This window comes from Balaenoptera acutorostrata, chromosome 3 (assembly GCF_949987535.1).
Source record: "Balaenoptera acutorostrata chromosome 3, mBalAcu1.1, whole genome shotgun sequence".
Lineage (NCBI taxonomy): Eukaryota > Metazoa > Chordata > Mammalia > Artiodactyla > Balaenopteridae > Balaenoptera > Balaenoptera acutorostrata.
The window spans coordinates 182,028,834-182,050,853 of record NC_080066.1 but is presented as its reverse complement, the minus strand read 5'-3'; the positions used below and the strand labels follow the sequence as shown (position 1 = coordinate 182,050,853).

General features: G+C 43.6%; 1 protein-coding gene across 6 annotated transcripts in view; it reads right to left on the bottom strand.

The window, feature by feature from the left end:
• Positions 1 to 12,312, bottom strand: part of TDRD9 (tudor domain containing 9) — a 76,702-nt gene extending 64,390 nt beyond the window's left edge. Inside the window, exons 1-3 of one of the 6 annotated variants that reach the window (XM_007176234.3) lie at positions 11,952 to 12,312; positions 9,601 to 9,765; positions 3,489 to 3,592 (exon numbers count right to left, since the gene is read on the bottom strand). In XM_007176234.3, the coding sequence (XP_007176296.2) occupies positions 3,489 to 3,592; positions 9,601 to 9,765; positions 11,952 to 12,011 (329 nt within the window). In that variant the 5' untranslated portion in view covers positions 12,012 to 12,312. Of the gene's footprint in view, positions 1 to 3,488; positions 3,593 to 4,383; positions 4,451 to 9,600; positions 9,766 to 11,951 lie in introns of those variants that run through there. The other 5 variants (XM_007176232.2, XM_007176231.2, XM_007176229.3 and 2 more) reach the window with 5 other exon arrangements.
• Between the last annotated feature and the right edge of the window lie 9,708 nt (positions 12,313 to 22,020).

The following is a 22,020-nucleotide window of genomic DNA, read 5'->3' as shown; positions in this document are numbered from 1 at the left end:
ACAATTGATTGTTAAAAAAATAAAACTGATTATAATTAACTTTGACACTTTAAATAAATAAAATCCATGAGTCTCAAGAGAATGAGAAGACAAACCACAGACCAAGAGGAAACATTTGCAAAACACATACATGATAAAAAGACCTGTTATCCTAGATATATATATAATGCTCTTAGAACTCAACAATAGGAATATGAACAATCCAAGTAAAAAATGGGCAAAAGCCCTGAAAAGACACATCACCAAATAAGACACACAGATGTCAAATAAACCTATGAAAAGATGCTCCACAACATATGTCATCAGGGAAATGCAAATTAAAACAAGATACCATTGCATACCTATTAGAACTGTCAGAACACTGACAGCACCAAATGCTGGGGAGGATGTGGAGCAACAGGAACTCTTGTTCATTGCTGGTGGGAACGCAAAACAGTGCAGCCACTTGGGAGCACAATTTCGCAGTTTCTTACAAAACTAAACATACTCTTACCATATGATCTAACAAATGCGCTCATTGGTATTTACTCACATGAAATGAAAACTTACATCCACACAAAAACCTGCACTTGGATGTTTATAGTGGCTTTATTCACAATTGCCAAAACTTGAAAGCAACCAAGATGTCCTTCAGTAGGTGAACAGATAAACAGACTGTGGTGCATCCAGATGATGAAATATGATTCAGCACTAAAAAGCCCTGAAAAGACATGGAGGAACTTTAACTGCTTATTTCTAAGTGAAAGAAGCCAATCTGAAAGCTGCAATATGTATGATTCCAACTCTATGACATTCTGGAAAAGGCAAAACCGTGGAGACAGTAAAAGGTCAGTGATTGCCAGAGGTTATGGAGGAGGAAGGGGTGAACAGGTCAAGCACAGATGATTTCTAGGAATCTTTAGGGTTAAGAGTGAACCCTAAACTATAGTCTCTGAATGATAATGATGTGTCAATTGTAACAAATGTGCTACTCTGGTAGGAGACTTGATAGGAGGGGAGGCTGTGCATCTGTAGGAGAGGGGGTATACAGGAACTATTTGTACTTTCTGCTCAATTTTGCCTTGAACCTAAAACTGCTCTAAAAAATAAAATCTATTTAAAAGGAAAAAAAAATCCACGAGTCCACTGTGACATGAAAAGAGAGAGATAAGGAGAAAAGAGGCAGGGTAATAAAAGGAAAATTCCTCTTTATAGAACAATCTCAGAGAATAATAAGAACAAGTGATAAAATCAGAACCTCACTAACGTACCAATGACCCAGGCGAGAGCATCAGTGGATACTATTGGATGAAAGGTCGCTGGGCAGCACCCAAGCCACCACCATTCAGACTCCCTGAGTCCACTGAGCCTCAAGCAAGATCAGTGAAAAGACAGCCACACCTATTCACAGCAGTCAAACCACAGGAAAAAGACAAAGGAATGAGGCTGAAAGTTAACCAGGCAAAGGCAGATTTGCCTACAAGGAACAGCTGAACCAAAAGGTAACCTCTCACCATAATAAGAGAAGCCAGAAGACTATGGGAAAATATCATAAAATATTGAAAGACAATAAAAAATGGGTGCATTTAATATATGTAAATTATAGCTCAATAAAGTTACTTAAATTAAGAAATTAGAAGAAGTAAAAAAAGGAACGTCTGAGATGAAAGAATGATGAATAAAATGATATATATTTGAGTAAAGCTAAACACACTGATCATATTAAAAAAACAAAACAACTGTGGGAGCTTAAAAGCAGAGCTGCACGTAAGCTGGCTTTTCCACCTCGCGAGTCAAGCACTACTCAAGGCCCCCGACACACGGAGATCCTGGTGCATCGCTGACCCCGTCCCCGGAGAAACGGGGGGTCAGAATCCGAACACACACAAGTGAAATGTCTGGCAGGAAATCTATTCTGAAGGCGCAGAATACAGCCACCTCACTGCAAGGTACTGTTCACCAGCAATGTAAGACAATGAATACCTTGACACTTTCTGTATGTTTACGTTACACAAATAACAACTAAAAGAAGAGAAATACCATGTCTGTGTGTGTCTAGGGCCTATAAGAGAACAGCTTTCCCAGCAACCGAGTGCTGGTTACTATGAGGAGGTGGAATCTATATTCTGTTTGTTGTCCCAATATATAAATGGTATTTATGAGCTGTAGCAAAATGAGCGCAGTAAAAGGTCTTAATATGGTATAATATTTTGAAAATTAAAGACTCTAACTACCACTTGTAACCTAAAATTGTCCTTAAGGGAAAATAAATATGTTCTAGGTTTCAAAGAGCCAGCTAAATGAAAAAACGTCTGGATTACAATGGGAAACTGCTTAGAATCGGGAATGTATCTTTACAGTAAATGGAAACAAAGGCAAAGAAAGGCTTTCAACAGTTTCTCCTAATATGGTCCTTTAAGTTTTACCTTAGGACTGTGAGTGACTTGACTGACATGACTTCTTTTTTTTTTTTTTTAAAGATTTTTATTAGCTTTTGGTTTTATTTTCTATTTTTAAATTTATTTATTTTTGGCTGTGTTGGGTCTTCGTTGCTGCACGTGGGCTTTCTCTAGTTGCGGCGAGAGGGGGCTACTCTTCATTGCGGTGCGCGGGCTACTCTTCGTTGCGGTGCGCGGGCTTCTCATTGCAGTGGCTTCTCTTGCTGCGGAGCATGGACTCTAGGCGCCCGGGCTTCAGTAGTTGTGACACGTGGGCTCAGTAGTTGTGGTTCGCAGGCTCTAGAGCACAGGCTCAGTAGTTGTGGCGCACGGGCTTAGTTGTTCTGCGGCATGTGGGACCCTCCTGGACCAGGGCTCGAACCCATGTCCCCTGCACTGGCAGGCGGATTCCCAACCACTGCGCCACCAGGGAAGCCCTGACATGACTTCTGCGTGTCTGGAAAAACTATTCTATCTTCAGGCTGCAGTTTCTAGCTTTAAACACAGTCAGTCCTAAACTGTTCTTAGCATGATTTTAACTACTTTAAAATAGAAGTTTCCAGTAAAAAAATTTGCAAGATACTGACTTTATTTTAAAACATACACAGTGGGCTTCCCTGGTGGCGCAGTGGTTGAGAATCTGCCTGCTAATGCAGGAGACACGGGTTCGAGCCCTGGTCTGGGAAGATCCCACATGCCACGGAGCAGCTGGGCCCGTGAGCCACAGCTGCTGAGCCTGCGCGTCTGGAGCCTGTGCCCCGCAACGGGAGGGGCCGCGATAGTGAAAGGCCCGCGCACCGCGATGAAGAGCGGTCCCCGCACCGCGATGAAGAGTGGCCCCCACTTGCCGCAACTAGAGAAAGCCCTCGCACGAACCGAAGACCCAGCACAGCCATAAATAAATAAATAAATAAATAAATAAATAAAATTTAAAAAAAAAAACATACACAGTGACTACTGAAACAGTATCTACAGTTACTATTATAGAAACAGTAAAAAGCTTCAAAACGAATAAAGATTTCTTAATTCTCAGATACATTCAAGTACACTGCCAAGTGGAGCATCTCTTACCCACTCTCCTTCATGTCCAAGCCATCAAACATCTGAATGAGGGAGACAGCGACTTCATAGATGTCCTTGGTTATCACTGGCTCCTCCAAGAGGTGAGGAGAAAGCTAGAAAGAGGAAGAGGAAAAGCCAAAACAGGATCACCAAGGAAACTCTGGGGTCGGATGGGTGACCCGTGAGTTTACCACCATGACAAATACCCCGAATAAACATGGCAAAACTGGTATGCAGCCAGTATCTGGTGCCTGCTAAGCATCAAGCCCTTCTCAAGGCCCGACACCCACGGCACACACGGCACGGGAGCAATGGAGGAGTCAGGGTCCACACGTACAGAAGCGAGACCTCTGGCGGGAAATCTATTCCTAAAACAAAGAAAAAGTTGCTCCAAATGCCGGTGGAGCCAGGAAGAGCTTCTGGTCAGAGCCAGTGCTCATGCCCTCGACCTCAGAGAGCCTGAGGACTGCACCAGCATCACGTGGAAAGTAGCCCTAAAAATCACAAGTACCAGGAAAAGGCAACAGCCCATCTGTATCTGCCAATTTACAGTAATAATATAACCATGTCATAGTATAGCTACCAAGCTTTTTGAGGGGGTCCCTAGACTACTTTTAATTGTGCATTAAAACAAAGCCACATGGAGCCCCGTTCCTTTAAACTTGCCCTTCAGGTGCTTCTCTGGAACACTGGGGTTCAACCACATCCACAGACCCCCTGGTGAGGTTAGAATTACCCGTCTGAGCTGAGACCGTTCACAGGACCAAGGCCATCACTGCGTATCTCTCCAGAATATTCAGCATTACGTTATGTCACTGTTGCCAAAGAATCTATTTTATAGCCATACTGAGTTTTTTCACCAAGAATAAGACAGCTTTTTTGTTTATTTAATAATTTTACTTACCAAGTACTGTATGAAAGACACAACATTTGATTTTGTGAAGAACAGATCAGAAGACTTCAGGAGAAACTCCTTTTCCAATTTTTACTTAGAGTAAATTAAGTCAGCTAGTATTCAAATAATCCATGTTTCATTAAAATTACAATTCTACTAATATAAGTATGACAAATTGACTTTTACTTGATCAATAATTTTGAATAAGCATTCTTGACGTTCAACCTTTAAATAATTTTCTACTTTACCCAAACAATAACCACTATTTACCATAACACAACCAGACAAAAAAGAAATAGAAGAAAAGGTATACTTTTCACAAACTCCAACAGTAGATCCAAACCCCTCTAGAATTGTTTTCCTACAAGCAAGCTGCGGGAAAAGCATGACATCAGTTCACAAGTGATTTCACTGAGTTCTAGAATACAAGCCCAGAGAATATTTTTTGAACACACTGCTAAGATACCAAAGAGAGCCCTGCTTTCTCCAAGCCAGCCTTGACACAGGTGACAAAGGACATACACCAGTCACAGCCCACCCATCCACTTGTTGAACCCATCCCCTTCTGTTTGCGGAGAGGAAACCAGAAGGAGACACGACAGACAAGCGTCCGCATTCCCGGAGGGCACGGTGTGGCCAGGCAGCGGAGTGAAGTGCACTGCAAAGGGCGTGCTCAGTCGGGAGCAGGACCGTGGAGGGAAGCGCCGCGATCCACACAGGCGGGGCCAGGGTAGCTCCAGTCAGCCCGCCCACCGGTGCCCAGTGTTCAGCGACCATGATGTTTCTGTTCCAAGCTGAGGCCCCGGAGCCCCACCTGTCTGCCTCCATCCCAGTCGGCCTATCCGGGAAGGAACCCGTCCCAACCATCCTCCCAAATCCCCTTCAAATGGATTACAGCAAAACCAAGCAGAGTTCTAGAACCGTGATGCTCTAGGGTGGTGGCGCGTGCTCCAAAAAGAACCCACAGGGAGGCCTGGGGAGTGGGCCACGCTCTGCTGCTGGACCAGGCTGCAGATCACAGGTGGCCACAATGCATCCCAGTGCGCGATTACATTTTATGTCCTTTCCTACGGGCCGGTTCTGTGAAGGTTTTTTGGCAATTAAAAAAAAAGTTGAAAATGAAGCATGAAAAGGGCTCTTCAAAGGACACTGAAAGTAACAGCCAGAGTTGGTAACAGAAAAACCAGGAGGGCATCATGGGACCCAAGGGAAGGGTGAGTTTCAAGAAAATCAAAGTGGCCAACAGTGTCAAATATTAGAGAGCTCAGGGGGTGTAGGGCCGAGTGCTCTGGACTTCACAAGGCGGTTACTAGTGATACTGCGGGGTGCAGGCTTGGCTGAGAGGCGGCAGTGAGTGGGGGGCGGGGGGTAGAGAAGTGGGCACTGGGAGTTCAAAGTCTGGCAAAAGCTATGAGAAACAGGGCACCTAACGTGGGTGTCTTTTAAGATGAAAGAGACTCAGCGCTGTTTAAATGTGGAAAAGATGCTAGGAAAGACACGGAGAGGAGGGCAGTGAATCAGACGAGGCCTCTAAGGAGGTGGGAAGGGATGAGACAACCACAGGGTGGAGAGGCCACTGCTCTGGAGGAGGAGGACCTTCTCCCTCACAACACGAGACAGCGTGCTGAGTAATCACATGACAGCACGACTAATCACGGTAATAAAACTGTGATTTTAACAAAGGTCCTCTGACTCCAAAAATTATAATAGAATCTACATAAAGCACCTTTTCTGTAAGGCTTAAAATTAATACGGAGTTAAATCTTGAGTATCGGTTCATTGAAATCCTAAGTGACACCGATCAGGACAGCGCTGGGGCCAGGTGTCCTCTAGCAGGTGAACACGATGCACCCATCCGCCGCCAGGGCCCACACGGGCTCGGGGCATGTGCCCAGGCCAGACCCCACTCCTCAGCACATCCACAAGGAATCCAACACAAAACACACATCAACAGAAGTCAATCAGACATTGGCCAGGTGAAAAGACTAGTAAAGCATTATTACTCTCATATTCCAAAATGGGTCAGACAAGGCACAATGTTTAAATGTTATAAATACGGGCCCTCTTCCCTCCACCTTGAATACGGGCTGCACTTAGAGAGACTTGTTTCCAACCACGGAGTCCAATAAGAAAAGGAAAGAATGTCTCTCCTTACCCTGTTCATAACCTTAGTGGGGGTGACAGACAATAAACAAACAAACTAACCTAATATATATATACACATATACATGGAAAAAGAAAAGGAGGGCAGAGTCACATTGCAAGGGAGCAGCCTGGTAACCACCACCGGGGCCAGGAGATCCGGGCCGCGTCACCAGCGATGAGCCGTGCTGCTGGTCACGATGGGACGGAACAACACTTCACTGTGGTGCTCTTCCTCCCCCAAACTCACAGCCCCGGTCTACCCATGAGAAAAACACCAGAAAAATTCCAGTAGTGGGGCACCCTACAAAATACCTGGCCAGTTCTCCTAAAAATCGCCAAGGTCATCAAAAATAAGAGAAGTCTGAGAAACTGTCACAGCCCAGGGGAACCTAAGGAGACATGACAGCTAAACACAATGTGGGATCCTAGAGCAGAAAAAGAACATTAGGGAAAACCAGTGAACTCCAAACAAACTCAAGTTCAGCTAATAGGAATGTACCAGTGTTAGTTTCTTAGTTCTGACAGGTTTGGGGTTTTTTTTGAAGTGCTACAAAGTGAATGTTAACTGTAGACTCTAGGTGATGGACACATGGGTGTTCACTACAAAATTTCTTTCAACTTTTCTGTTTTGAAATACTGTCATTTTAAAAGCTGGGAGAGGACTTCCCTGGTGGCGCAGTGGTTAAGAACCCGCCTGCCAATGAAGGGGAAGTGGGTTTTGAGTCCTGGTCTGGGAAGATCCCACATGCCACGGGGCAACTAAGCCCGTGCACCACGACTACTGAACCTGCGCTCTAGAGCCCGCGAGCCACAACTACTGAGCCTGCGTGCCACAACTACCGAAGCCCACGCGCCTAGAGCCCGTGCTCTGCAACAAGAGAAGCCACTGCAGTGAAAGGCCCGCGCACTGCAACGGAGAGTAGCCCCGCTCGCCGCAACTAAAGCCCACGCGCAGCAACAAAGACCCAATGCAGCCAAAAATAAATAAACTAGTTAATTAATTTTTTTTTTAATTAAAAGCTGCGAGAAAAAAAAGAAGTGCTACATTCTAATGGCCATCACTGGCCTCCCTCTGACATAATTAGATTTGACAAAATATATCTTCTAATGAGGTGAACCCTAGTCGGCCAACTCATTGTAGTAGAGACTGTTTACTTTAACATTATAGATTTCTTTTTTTTTTTGGAGAGCTGCGCAGCATGCGGGATCTTAGTTCCCCAACCAGGGATCAAACCCATGTCCCCTACATTGGGAGCCCAGAGTCTTAACCACTGGACCGCCAGGGAAGTCCCTACAGATGTTTTTAATAAAAGTCAAACTCTTATACAGAGCAATTTGGCAACGTCCATCAAAATTCCAAATGCACACATCCTCTGACCCACTTCCAGGAAAGCACAACCTACACAGGGGTCCTCGAAAGAGGTGTTTTACTCCCATTCCAAGGATGTCCAGAAACATTTTTGGTTGTCACAGCGGGGTGGGGATGGGAAGGAGCCCTACTTGCACCTGGTGGGTCAAGGCCAGCAGAGCTATTAAATATCAAGCATCCTACAATGCACAGGACAGCCCCCACCATACAGAATTACCTGGCCCAAAATATCAATTGTTCTGAGGCTAAGAAACCCTGGCCTACAAGATACACCTTCACATGCACAAAGATGTTCTCTTTAGCACTGTTTTTAATAAGAAAAGATAAGAAACACTGGAGATTAGTTAAATAAAGAATAATCTTTACTACATGCACCCCAACGTTCATAGCAGCACTGTTCACAATAGCCAAGGCATGGAAGCAACCTAAATGTCCATCGACAGATGAATGGATAAAGATACGGTACATATATACAATGGAATAATACTCAGCCATAGAAAAGAATGAAATAATGCCATTTGCAGCAACATGGATGGACCTAGAGATTATCATACTAAGTGAAGTAAGTCAGACAGAGAAAGACAAATACCATACAATATCTCTTACATGTGTAATCTAAAATATGATACAAATGAACTTATTTGCAAAAAGACTCAGAGACATAGAAAACAAACTTCTGGTTACCAAAGGGGAAAAGGGGTGGGGGAGAGATAAATTAGGAGTTTGGGATTAGCAGATACCAACTACTACATATAAAATACATAAACAGTTAAGGTCCTACGGTATAGCACAGGGAACTATATTCAATACCCTGTAATAAACCATAATGGAAAAGAATATGAAAAAGAATATATACACACACACAATATATATATAACCAAATCACTTTGCTGTACACCAGAAACTAACACATTGTAAATCAACCATACTTCAATTTAAAAAAAAGAATAATCTTTATACTTATATTCACATAAAAGAATGTTATGTAGCCCTAAAAAGGGAATGAAGAAACTATATGACATGTAAAAAATGTGAAAAGGTAAGTGAAAAAAAAACAAGATGCACATAGAATAGAATGCTATCACTCTGTAAAAAAGAGAAACAATACATCAATATTTGCTTGTAAATATGGAAAGATCCAAAGAAATTAACGACAATAATTTAGTGGGGGAACTGGGCAGACAGAGGACAGGAGTAGGAAGGAGATATTTTATACCTGCATATACTCTTCGATCTTCAAATCCTATAAATGTATTACCCACGTGAAAACAACTGTAAATCAACTGCAACTTTTCATAAGAATATATTATCACACACTGTTCCCACAATGCAATCCTCCTTCAGTTTAGAGCAATACAACTTACATTAGAAAAGTTAATTTAACAGAAATAAAATTACCTCTACCCTCAGCTGAAATCTACAATTTTGTAGCTGACCAAAAGCTGACATTTTATTCTTCAACATCAATAAAGTATAAAACCAGTTTGAATAATTTTCACCGGGATATACAATGTGAGTGCTTATCATGCTCACAGTTTAGGACAACAAACCCCGGAGTTTCCTTCCTCTTATTCTTCGCCAGTCCCATTCCACACCATCTCTCTGCTCCAATTTTAAGCTCCAGTAGAGCCTTGCAATTGTAGCTAATAAATGCGGTTTGATCAAATACAGAAGTACATTCACTGTAAAAGAAACAATGCATTCCAACATACCCTGTTATGATGAATGTGCTCCAAATCATTAAGATAATACTCCTCAACTGAATAGGGCTTTCCTTCCACTTCAAAAATATAAGCAGGGTTCATCTTGTTCTGAACGGGAACAGCAAAGTAATCTGCAAACTCTTTACAGTTGATGGTGGCCGACATCAGGACTACCTACAGAGTCAGAGAAACCATTAGAACAGACAAAATGATGGTGATAATAATAACTGAAATGAAATACTTTTACAATTCCAGGCTTGTCTTCTGTTTTAATAATTTTCAAAACTTTAACTGAATACTTCGATTTGATCTCCAGTGTAATTCAAATTATTACAGTTACAGAATGCTCAGAGATGCCAACTTTTAAATTTCTCTTCAATTGCTTTATCAAGTGAGAAACTACATTTCTCCAATAAAGCTAAATTACAACCATTAACCTAAAAGGACACTTTGCATCAGAAAGCTAACTTAAGGGCTTCCCTGGGGGTGCAGCGGTTAAGAATCCGCCTGCCAATGCAGGGGACACGGGTTCGAGCCCTGGTCTGGGAAGATCCCACATGCCGCGGAGCAACTAAGCCCGTGCGCCACAACTACTGAGCCTGCGCTCTAGAGCCCGTGAGCCACAACTACTGAGCCCGCATGCCACAACTACTGAAGCCTGCGCACCTAGAGCCCGTGCTCCACAGCAAGAGAAGCCACTGCAATGAGAAGCCCGTGCACCGCAACGAAGAGTAGCCCCCACTCACCACAACTAGAGAAAGCCCGCGTGCAGCAACGAAGACCCAACGCAGCCAAAAATAAAATTAATTAATTAATTAATAAAAAAAAAAACAAGCTACAGCTTAAAAAAAAAAAAAAGAAAGCTAACTTAAGACAGAATAAGCTACTAGATGATATGCTCCAGAAAAATGAGGGAGTAAAAAGCACCAAAGAGAGGGCTTCCCTGGGGGTGCAGCGGTTAAGAATCCACCTGCCAATGCAGGGGACACGGGTTCGAGCCCTGGTCCAGGAAGATCCCACATGCCGCGGAGCAACTAAGCCCGTGCGCCACAACTACTGAGCCTGTGCTCTAGTGCCCGAGAACCACAACTACTGTGCCTGCATGCTGCAACTACTGAAGCCCACGTGCCTAGAGCCCGTGCTCCGCAACAAGAGAAGCCACCGCAATGAGCAGCCCACGCACCACAGCAAAGAATAGCCCCTGCTCACCACAACTAGAGAAAGCCTGCACACAGCAATGAAAACCCAATGCAGCCAAAAATAAATAAATTTATTAAAAAAAAAAAAAAGAAAGGTCCAGATTCCGGGGACTTCCCTGGCAGTCCAGTGGTTAAGACTCCACGTTTCCTATGCAGGGGGCACAGGTTCAATCCCTGGTCAGGGAACTGAGATTCCACATGCCCTGTGGCATGGCCAAAAAAAAGAAAAAGAAAGGTCCGGACTTGTTGAATAACCTTCAATGTCATCTTTAAGATTCAAAAAAAGGAATGAAATAGCCAAATTCTCTCATTCATTTTATAGTCATCTCAAGCAATAAGACAACTTATTGCAAATCTCGGGTTCCATTTAGTCAGCACCCACCAGGTGAGACTGTGAGCGCCCTAAGGTAGATGTCCCTACCTTGGGGCAGGGTGGGAATGTCTCCCTAAACGGACAGAGAGATGAAACACTTGAAGACAAAATATGTCATGATTTAGAGGGCATCTGTTTTCCAATAACAGCAAATCCTTCCATAGTTCCTTTATATAATGAATGACATGCACCCAATCACTGCTGCTTCTGAAAGACTCCTACTTAGCATGGCTGGATTGACCTATGTCTAAACTGCATAATAATTATAAACCTTTTGCTATTTTGGCCTAGTTCACTTCTTTGTCCTTTTTGTTCAAATAGAATGTAAGCAATGTTTACCATTGCCACAGACTTTCAGTTAGCTCCTAACTCAAGTCTCCTATAATAACAGTGCATATAACTATTCTCAAACTTCAATGTGACTCAGTGCTACTTTTAAAACAGAGATTACAGATATAGTCACATACCTTCAGATTATGGTACCTATTCAACCAAAAGCAGCGCTCTAATACCCAGCATTTCATTAGAGTCAACTATTATCAGATCATTTTCTGCAGCCTGGAGAATATTTTACAATTTAATGCAACATAATAACCAAAAAGTACTCCATAGTCTGATCATACGAGAACGCCCTTTAGCCAGCTTCCTAGCAAGATCTGGAGGACTACACAAGACAATGAATTTTAAGACTCACTGCTTTCAACTGTTTCTATTAAAATAAAGAAAAACAAAACTAAATAATAAATCTTAACCCTAAATGTTTCAGTTACTCATGAAATCAACTTTACCTTCACAAAACGTGAATTTGTTCTTAGAAGTTTGCGGACGACCAACAACAGGAAATCCATTTCTTCAGTTCGCTCATGTACCTGCAAAATAGAAAGGGGGCACCCCACGTGGGAAGGCACACGGCACCGCTGAGTGACCGGAGGGAAAGGGGTTCAACGGTCGCCTAGGGGCCTGGGGACTAAGTCTCTGCGCTAAACGCCGTCCCTCAGGAAACTATCACTCCTGGTTAAGAGGAAGCAAAGAACGGCGGCCCACAAACCAGAGAGCACACACGAGAGGCGTGTGTGTCACTGTGCCCCCCAGCCCCCGTGCTTCTCTGTAGGGCCCTACTGGCATCTGGACAGAGGAATGTTTAGCACTCTCGGCCCTGCCCACTGTGACAACACAAAGCGTCCCACCACCGAGGAGCTGCAGACCAGCCTCCCTCTGCCGCTGCCGGCCCACAGCACCCCTCTGCATGGGCGTATTTACACTACTACTTCAGCAAGGGAGCGCAGGGCGGTGGCTATGCCCAGGCAGCAGTGCCCCTGCCTGGCAGGCTGGAGCTCACAGGGTGGGCTCGGGAAGAGCTGGCTCAGTCAGGAACAGGTAGCGCAGGGCTGGGTGAGGAGCTGAGGGCAACAGGAAGCCCCGCGGTAGCACCCCGGGAAATGGGGCTGCGGGGTCCCCCGGGGGCCTGCTGCTCAGACAGCGCCCTCCTGGCCGAGCCACCCCGAGGGCCTGCCCCGAACCAGCCAACACCCAGGGCTAAGTCACGTGTGGCCATTTCTCTACACTTAGTCGGGCTCCCCAAGGCACAAGGGGACAGCAGATTCTACTCTGGGACATTTCTCTGCCCAAGTGGAGAGATTAGCTACTGAGTCTGAAAGAGGGCGCTCCCTTCTCCTCCAGGCGAAAGGCTCCATTGTTTATTCTCTAGCCGGCTCCTTCCCGGCCGCACTTCCCACTGAAGCAGGTATGGACAGAAATAGTACAGAGAAAAGAAAAAAAAACCAGCAGCTGGAAAGTATTTAACGTTCCTGCATAATGGCTGGAAACCCTAACAGACACCTTATTAATCTAACTCTCATTTCGTTCTATCACCAAACCCCAGAGCACTTCCTCAACACAAACATCCTGCCTCACGTACTTAAGAAAGAAAAATAAAGGCTGTGCTCAGGCAAGAGCCCCAAAGTGACCTCTCCTTAGCGCTGAGACTCCCCTGGCCTCCACACCACCACTACAGCCTCCAGAGCTCTGACTTCACACAACCCGGCTTCTCCCAGTTGCTGGAGGCCGGGCTGCCTCCCCCTCCTGCCCTGAGGACCCCACTCACCCCTGTATCCCAGGATGCCCACAGTCCTCTCCCTGCCCCAGGCCCTTCTCCGTTGCCCATAATTACACATATCTCAGTAGATATGTGCCTCCCCAGCAGAGTGGCTGAGGGCAGAAACTACAACTTCTGCATCTTTACAACCTCAGCACCTAATGAGGCAAGTACTCAAAAAATGTTTACTAAACGAATGATTCACCTGAAGCTAGTTTATCCTTTTTCAAGAGCTAAGAAGTTAAGGACATGATCATTCCATTTTCAACTGCCTGGCCATCTTCAACTTCTTAGATTTCTTTTGAAATTCAAATCATCCTGGACAATAGGAACAAAATTCTTTGTAAAACTGAAACTTCAGGTCTATCCAACCCATTAATTCGTTAAGCAAATAGTTATTAGAGCACGTACGAGGAGCTGGGGACACGGTGGTAGAGCAGGAAGCTGCTCGTGTAACCGAGTGATGAGACGCTCCCCTGTAGGACAAGCTCCTGCACAGTGTAGCTGACTTGCGTTCAGCTACCATCACGCAGCTTCAGGAAGGAATGCACCCAGTAACGCAGTGTGCATGGGCACGTCCACGCCACTCAGGCGTGTGTGCGCAAAGACACCTCCTAACACAGTCAGAGAGTTGCTGGATCTACAGAAATAAATGGAGGCAAGAGAAGTAGAGCTCTGGAGTGAACTACCCCACAACACCATGCTATCTGGAGGCCTCAGTAAAAGGCTCAACAACAAACGGTAACTACTGTGGACTTTATAATACCACCTTTGGGCATACTGCCTAAGTTTGAATTTCATCACTACCTAAAGACACTCAAAACTGCCAAAAGTCATAAAGAAAAATTATGAACCATACTGCACATCACACTGTATTGCAAAGAATAACAACATATTTTCCACCTTTTACTCTCCCAAACAACCAACAGTAATTTAAAACCAAGTAAATGTACACAGGCTAGTAAATGCACCCACTCAGCTTTACCTGCAGTATCAATGGAAGAAATTTTCACATATTGAGGTATGGGGAAGTCATTCTGGCTTATACATGACATGCTTGGACTTTATGCTAATTAGAACAGCCTTGTTTTGTGGCCTGTCACACAGGCATTGTGCATCTGCTTTAACCATTAAAGAAGAGAATGCATTTAAACATAAAAATGGAGTAACTATGGTTCAGGCATCCAAAATGGAGCCGGGTGGCCCTTGTGGATGTGGTTTCAGACACGTTCCTCCATCACTTGGAACCTGAATTTTCTGAACTGTATCAGACTCAAGGACACCTTCAGCCATTCTCAATACAGTATCTGCCAGCAGCTGCCAACTGCAACCTTATGGTCTCAAGGTCTCCGCTTATAATTATGCAACCATTTCAGACCCCAACCAATCCTTGCTTAACTAGCACCCTTACTTCTCTCCAGCTCCAATCCTAATTCTCAACAAACAACTTGTATTTTTCAGTTTTTGCCTTTATAAGCCCCCCATTTTGTAGTCCAGCAGAACACAGTTCAAGTGCTTCTTTAATCTGTGTGTCCCAGGCTATAGTCCTCAGTTTGGCTCAAATAACACTCTTTTCTATTCCTATTATAGATTGTTTACTGATTATTTCCATTGACAGTATGTTTCGGTATTATACTGATCACACACATCTCAAGAGAATGGAGAGACCTTTCCCTAAAGGGCTGCTCAGGGGGTTTCATTCCAGCCTCTATCAGGTACTCCAGCCCCACCTCACAGTCTCCCACAAATCCTATTTATTTGCTGATGTTTCTAACGCCACAAAAAATAAGTAAAGCTTCTCAAGGCATAATTACTGATGAGGTTTAAAACTCAAGAGTTTGGGGTAGAGGCATTTCCAAAGCTCCTAGGAAAACTGTTTGAACACAGCATCTCCCCACCTCAAAAAACTCTATAAACAAAATCAGGAATTCCCTGGTGGTCCAGTGGTTAGGACTCGGCGCTTTCACTGCAGAGGGCGCAGGTTCAATCCCTGGTCAGGAAACTAAGATCCCACAAGCCGCACTGCGCGGCCTAAATAGAACAAAATAGAATCAAATCAAAATCAATTAAATATTCCATCCTTACTGAGAAAAGTCGAGAAAGCTAAGACTGGCACAAAGACAGGGTTCACAATACTTTATTAGAGATTTTTTTAGAAAAGTGAATAGATCAATATCATCTATTTACTTTATTCATTTTCTTAAAAGATATTATGGTCCTTGTTTTACTAGATGGAAAGTATCTGTAAGGCACAAAAAATACCTACAGACAATTAAAGTTCTTTTAATTGTCTGATGTGGCTAACACTCTAAACCAGGGTCAGCAGCCTTTCCCTGTAAAAGGCCAGAGGGCAAATACTTCCAGCTTCACGGAACATATGGTCCTGTCCCAACTACTCATCTCTTCTGTAGAACACCAGCAATCATAAACAAAGAGCAAAACTGTGTGCCGATAAAACTTTACTTACAAAAACAGGGGCCAACTTTGGCCTGAGGGCTGTAGTCTGCCAACCCCTGCTCTAAACAAGGAATCTTTTCACAGTCCTCAACATCCCCACCCACATTTGGGAAGTAAGAGCAAAGTATAAAAACAGAAAATCAACATTCTAAGTAGAATAAGCAGATATAGACCCAAAGTACTTTTTGACACTTTACAAGTAACTTGCACTGTGCTCTCTTATCAAATAAGAACATGAACATAAGAGAAGAGCACTTACTTCATCAATGAAGACATGCGTGAATTCCATCAAACTCTTGGCACTAACTATTTTCTGAAGCAGCACGCCGGTTGTCATATAAATTAACTTGGTATCTTCTGTTGCTATTTTCTCCAACCCTACCTAAAATTGGGGAAGGAAAAAAGAAAGGAGAAAATTTTCAGTTTAAATGGTTCACATTTAACTACCAAAAAATGCTATGTTCATTTCATAATGAAGGTAAGTAAGAAAGGGAAAAAAAATTATTGTATATCACAAAAAATATAGGGCCTAAATTAAAACTGAAATTCTCAAGTTGATTTTTCTTCTTTCTTCTTCTTCTTTTTTGGTGATGGGGGGAGAGATTGGCCTATCTAGTCGTACTTCCCATATCATTTTTATGTTAAAATGATTATGTATGAAGACATCTTCAACATAAAGATATAATTAATAGATAAAATTATATAAAAGTCATTCTCAAGTCTGAGCATTCTCACTTCTTTTCTATTCAACTGAGAAAGAAACTAAAGTTATCAATAGTTTCAAGAACTTCAGAGATTCACTGTTTTTAAAATTATGCCATAATTCTGCTCTATAAGCAACTGATTTCATTTTCTTTTCCAGCAGAAAATAGTCACATCTTATCATCAACTTACATAAAATAAAAAATTAACAAAGAGGGACTTCCCTGGCGGTCCAGTGGTTAAGACTCTGCGCTTCCGACACAGGGGGCGTGGATTCAATCCCTGGTCGAGGAACTAAGATCCCACATGCCATGTGGCACGGCCAAAAAATAAATTAAAAGAAAAAATTAACCGAGAGCAAGATGGCTCCCTGTCAGTCTCACCTGATAGCCCACCAGACCACCCAGGGCCCAGGCGCGCTCTCTACTGATCCACCTGGCGATGCTGCTGGCCCCGATCTTCCGCGGCTGGGTGACCACAATGTTGCAGTAGGTAGAGCGCTGGAGGTAATGATCCAAGATATACTGCGGGAGCTGAGTACTTTTACCACTACCAGTGGCACCGTGTATGATTACCACAGAATTACTTTCTATCAAAGAAACGACCTAGAATTTAAAAAAAAAAAAACCTTCCAAATTGCCACAAATTTAACAATGATGTAATAAAGTATTACCTATGAACCAAAAGCTTTATCTCAGGAAGACTTTCAGAATTTATTTTCTTTTCATCCTTAAAAGTTAAATTATTACCTAACCACCTAAGCATCACAAACGAGAGAAAGAAGGTTACTAACGGTTGCTGAATTTGAAACCAATTTGACTACTGTGAACAATAACTAATTGCCAAAGAAATTCAGGCCAAGTTCACTGAGCCCTATGTCTCAATTTCTTCGTCTATAAATATGAAAACACCAAAATGAATTTCTATAGCTCTTGCTAAGTTTAAATTTCTATTATTTTAAAATTTTGTAATGAACCTCCGTGTAATTCTACTGAGAAACATGAAAACACAGCTGTTATTACACTCAAGTGGCTTTAAATTCTCATTTGAAACTCTTCAGACACATTTTTAAACAATTAACTTCTACTGTTCCACGTACAGACTGTACGGAGCAGCTCTAGAATGCCAACCCAATTTCTCCCCACCACCCCCCGCCTCCACCCTAAACATGCGTAAGCTCTTATCACTCTAGCAATTGCCGTGGTCAGGGAATTCAAATTAATTTTAATATTGGCCTCTTAAAAATTAATAAAGTATATCTACTCTACAAAAGCTGCATGATTCGATCTAAAGCAAAATAAAAATTAAATTTAGAACATTTACAGTTTAGTCTTATCTATAACCACTTCTTCCACTAGTACAGTTAATTAAGGTTTCAATACGCTTACTTTTACCCATGTTTAATAACATGTAACTAATTAAAAGTGTAATCATCCTGCTGCTACACTACCCAACATTGTTCTTAAAATAATGTATCAATGACTGATCAATCACCAGGCAAACAAACCAGGCAGAGTGTAAAGAAAACCCAGTGGAATGCTAGAGAAGACTGCGGCTGAGGGCATTATTTGCTTTCTAAAAAGTCTGGGCAGTGGGTATTGCAAGAAGCAGCTCTCCTGGGGCCCAGCAGGTGTTTACTCACACTTATTTCAGAGCAGGGAAGACTAGATGAATAATTAAATATGAGGAGATGAGCTCAGGGGAAGGCTGAACAAATGAAGCATAGCCGAAAGGAAGGCCATCAACATGCTTATTACACAAAACCACCTCCCCGGGGTGCCTGCCCAGCACCTCATCACTTTCAGACCAGAAACCAAGGGCTGGGTCGCCGGCATTTAGTCAAACAACAAAATTACATTATGACAAAAATAATTTTACCTCTTCCTTACATCGATTTATAGGCAAATCAGGATATTTATAAGTTGTCTCTGGGATGCACATCACATTGCTTGATTTAGCTAAAGGTGGCCTTGGACCTGGATTCAGACAAAACAAATACAATGCTATTTCTTATATGAAAAAAGACAAGGTAGACAACCTACTGTTTTATCTATATATACAGCAAGCTGTACACACACACAAATACACATTCTACAGGCTAACGCTGTGAGCAGGGTAATTAGAAAATTCCCTTAGCACCCACTGCTAATAACTTATACGAGCTGAGCACCACCTTACCCTCCGTGAGAGCAATCAGTGCTGTAGGCTCAGCACTACCATCTAAGATAAAAGATCTGCGGAGCACAGTGCTCATCACTTGAAAATGGCACAAAAATGATTAGCTTAAAGAACAAACTTTTACTTGAAATTTCACACCAATTTGTTAAGTGTTCATTCCTTGCTACTAAAATACATCAGTAGTAGACAACCAAACACCCTAAGGATACCTTGGGAACAAGCACCCTGGAAGGGACAACTTTACTCTGACAAAGACACACCTTGGGGGGCTTCCCTGGTGGCGCAGTGGTTGACAGTCCGCCTGCCAATGCAGGGGACATGGGTTCGATCCCTGGCCTGGGAAGATCCCACATGCCGCGGAGCAACTAAACCCGTGCGCCACAACTACTGAGCCTGCGCTCTAGAGCCTGTGAGCCACAACTACTGAGCCCGCATGCCACAACTACTGAAGCCCGCGCACCTAGAGCCCATGCTCCACAATGAGAAAAGCCACCGCAATGAGAAGCCCGTGCACTGCAACGAAGAGTAGCCCCTGCTCGCCGCAAGTAGAGAAGGCCCGTAAGCAGCAACGAAGACCCAACACAGCCAAAAATAAATAAATAAAATAAAATAAATTTATTACTTAAAGAAAAAAAGAAAGACACACCCTGGGGAGCTCTGCCCAGCCCTGTTACTAAACATCCTCCTGTACATACACGCACTACACTCCGGATGCCACAAATTCTTGACAAATCATCAAAATTCACAGGATACAGACTTCTATTGGGAAGGAAGTTTGACTTCCAAAGTAAATAAACTTTGAAAGCTTCCCTGTCTCTCCCAAACTCAGCACTGAGCTGGCTCCCTCCCCAGGTCTCCCCTCAATGCCCCCCTCCCTGTTCCTCCCAGCCCTTCGCTTCTCTGCCCCAGCCTCTCCCTCTGTTCTGCCATCACCCTTCCCACTTGACACACGTGTCCATGCTTTGCTTTTGCTCTCCTACATTTTCCCCTACACATACTCTCAGTTTCAAAATCGGTCTAACTATATAATTAAAATATGGCTATTTTCCTACAGTTGAATCAAGATGTGCAGTACTTGTTCTGAATTTTAAGAACAGAGGAGACCGTTCTGATCTCTCTCAAAGCAAAAACAGCTTCTCTGTGGAAGCAGAGTTCCTTCTAGGGCATCGCGGCACTGACTTCAGGGGAAAGTTCTCTAAGTCCTGCCCTCAACAGCTTTCTAACCTTCTAGTCACCTCACTACTGACCACCAAACTCCAAAGCGTGCATTTCTCTCCACTCTCACATCTCACTCTCCTTCCGTTGCTCCGCTTAGCTTTTAAGAACAATCACTGACGCTGTCCTGTGTTCCCACTGGTATACTTGCGCTCAATCTCACCCCTTCCAGAAGCACTCTCAGCTAAAAAGCCCTTTAATTTAACCACACTACCTTCAAAACATGTAGCAAAACTCAACGTGTGGGACTTCCCTGGTGGCTCAGTGGTTAAGAATACACCTGCCAAGGCAGGGAACATGGGTTCGAGCCCTGGTCCGGGAAGATCCCACATGCCACGGAGCAACTAAGCCCGTGCGCCACAACTACTGAGCTTGCGCTCTAGAGCCCATGAGCCACAGCTACTGAGCCCACGTGCCACAACTACTGAAGCCCTCACGCCTAGAGCCCGTGCTCCACAACAAGAGAAGCCACCGCAATGAGAAGCCCGTGCACCGCAACCAAGAGCAGCCCCCGCTCGCCGCAACTACAGAAAGCCCGTGTGCAACAACAAAGACCCAACGCAGCCAAAAATAAATTTTAAAAAAAACAAAAAAAACTCAATGTGTGAACAGTTCCTAACTTACAAATGGTTCCAAGATTTTATTAAATTATTTAGAATTCTAAATGATGGCTGGGTACCCAGGCCAGTCTACAAATGCAAGAACTGAGATGATATATGCATAAATAGGGAAAAAATAGAGACCTTCCCATTCTTGGTGTTGGTAGGCTTATCAATCAATAATAGGCCTTCTTAACACAAAGGGAAGGGATGAGACTCCAAACAAACGAGGAGAGACAGAGGGAGGAGCTCCTGAGCTGTGACACCGCTGGGAGACGCAGTGACAGGGAGTGGGACGCAGGGTGAGAGGGACAAGGCCTGCACCGGGAAGAGAGGTGACACAGACTCTTTAGAAAGACAGAAAGGCAGCAGCTGTATTTTTTGCTCAGAACCTGCACCCGTGGCTCACGGTGCTGCTAAACGAGCCACCACTTTGACAACACTGATGTGACTTACATTCCTTGATTACATGCATTTTGAAGGTTGCTGCTTAAAGACAGAAATGCTACAAGAAAAGAATTGCAGAAGTCCTAACTGTATTGTCTAAACCACAGCCCTCTCTCTGTTTAACAGGAAACACAGGCTGACATTTTTAGGTCACTGGCTGCAGCCAACCGAGCGCAAATCAAGTCCAGCCTCCACATCCACCGCCAGAGGGAAGACAGGAAGCAAAAGACATGTTCACGGCTGTGCAGCTCTTTCACCTGTGCAGCAGCAACCAAGTCAAAGGAGGGGGCCAGGAAAATATTACAGGTAAGTTCTCAAAGAAAACAGGTAATTTAACGCAAATCAACAAACCACATACAGCAAAGTGTAATCCAAAAGTGATATGAGAAATACCTCAACCTCAAATTTTATTTTCCTGTTATCTCTTTATCCGAGGTTATTAACATTAAAATGTCTCACATGAACTGGAAAAAACTGGAAACCATGAAAATTGCTAGTTTCGCAAATATAAAATCTAACCCAAAAAATTCAGGAGTCAGGGTTCCAAACACTATATAATGGATTTTAACTGGAGAACATAGTAACATTTCTTATCATAAAATCTAGACACTGTATACTATAGAAAATAAGTTTAATTACTACATTGCTCATTTAAGCATAAAATTAAATCTTCAAAATAATTACATATCACTTTCTCCAAGTACGGGTTGGTATTCCAAATACAAAATTAAACTTAATTTGAATATTTCCCTTCTCAGTTATTGAAAACTCCGTACAGGCCATTCTCTTAAACTCAAAAGAAAAGCTATCAAAGGGATGGAAACAACCACCAAAAATATCACCAAATTAAAAGGGAGGGGGCTTCCCTGGTGGCGCAGTGGTTGAGAATCTGCCTGCTAATGCAGGGGACACGGGTTCGAGCCCTGGTCTGGGAAGATCCCACATGTCGCGGAGCGGCTGGGCCCGTGGGCCACGGCTGCTGAGCCTGCGCGTCTGGAGCCTGTGCCCCGCAGCGGGAGGGGCTGCGATGGTGAGAGGCCCGCGCACCGCGATGAAGAGTGGTCCCCGCACCACGATGAAGAGTGGCCCCCACTTGCCGCAACTGGAGAAAGCCCTCGCACGAACCGAAGACCCAACACAGCCAAAAATAAATAAATAAATAAA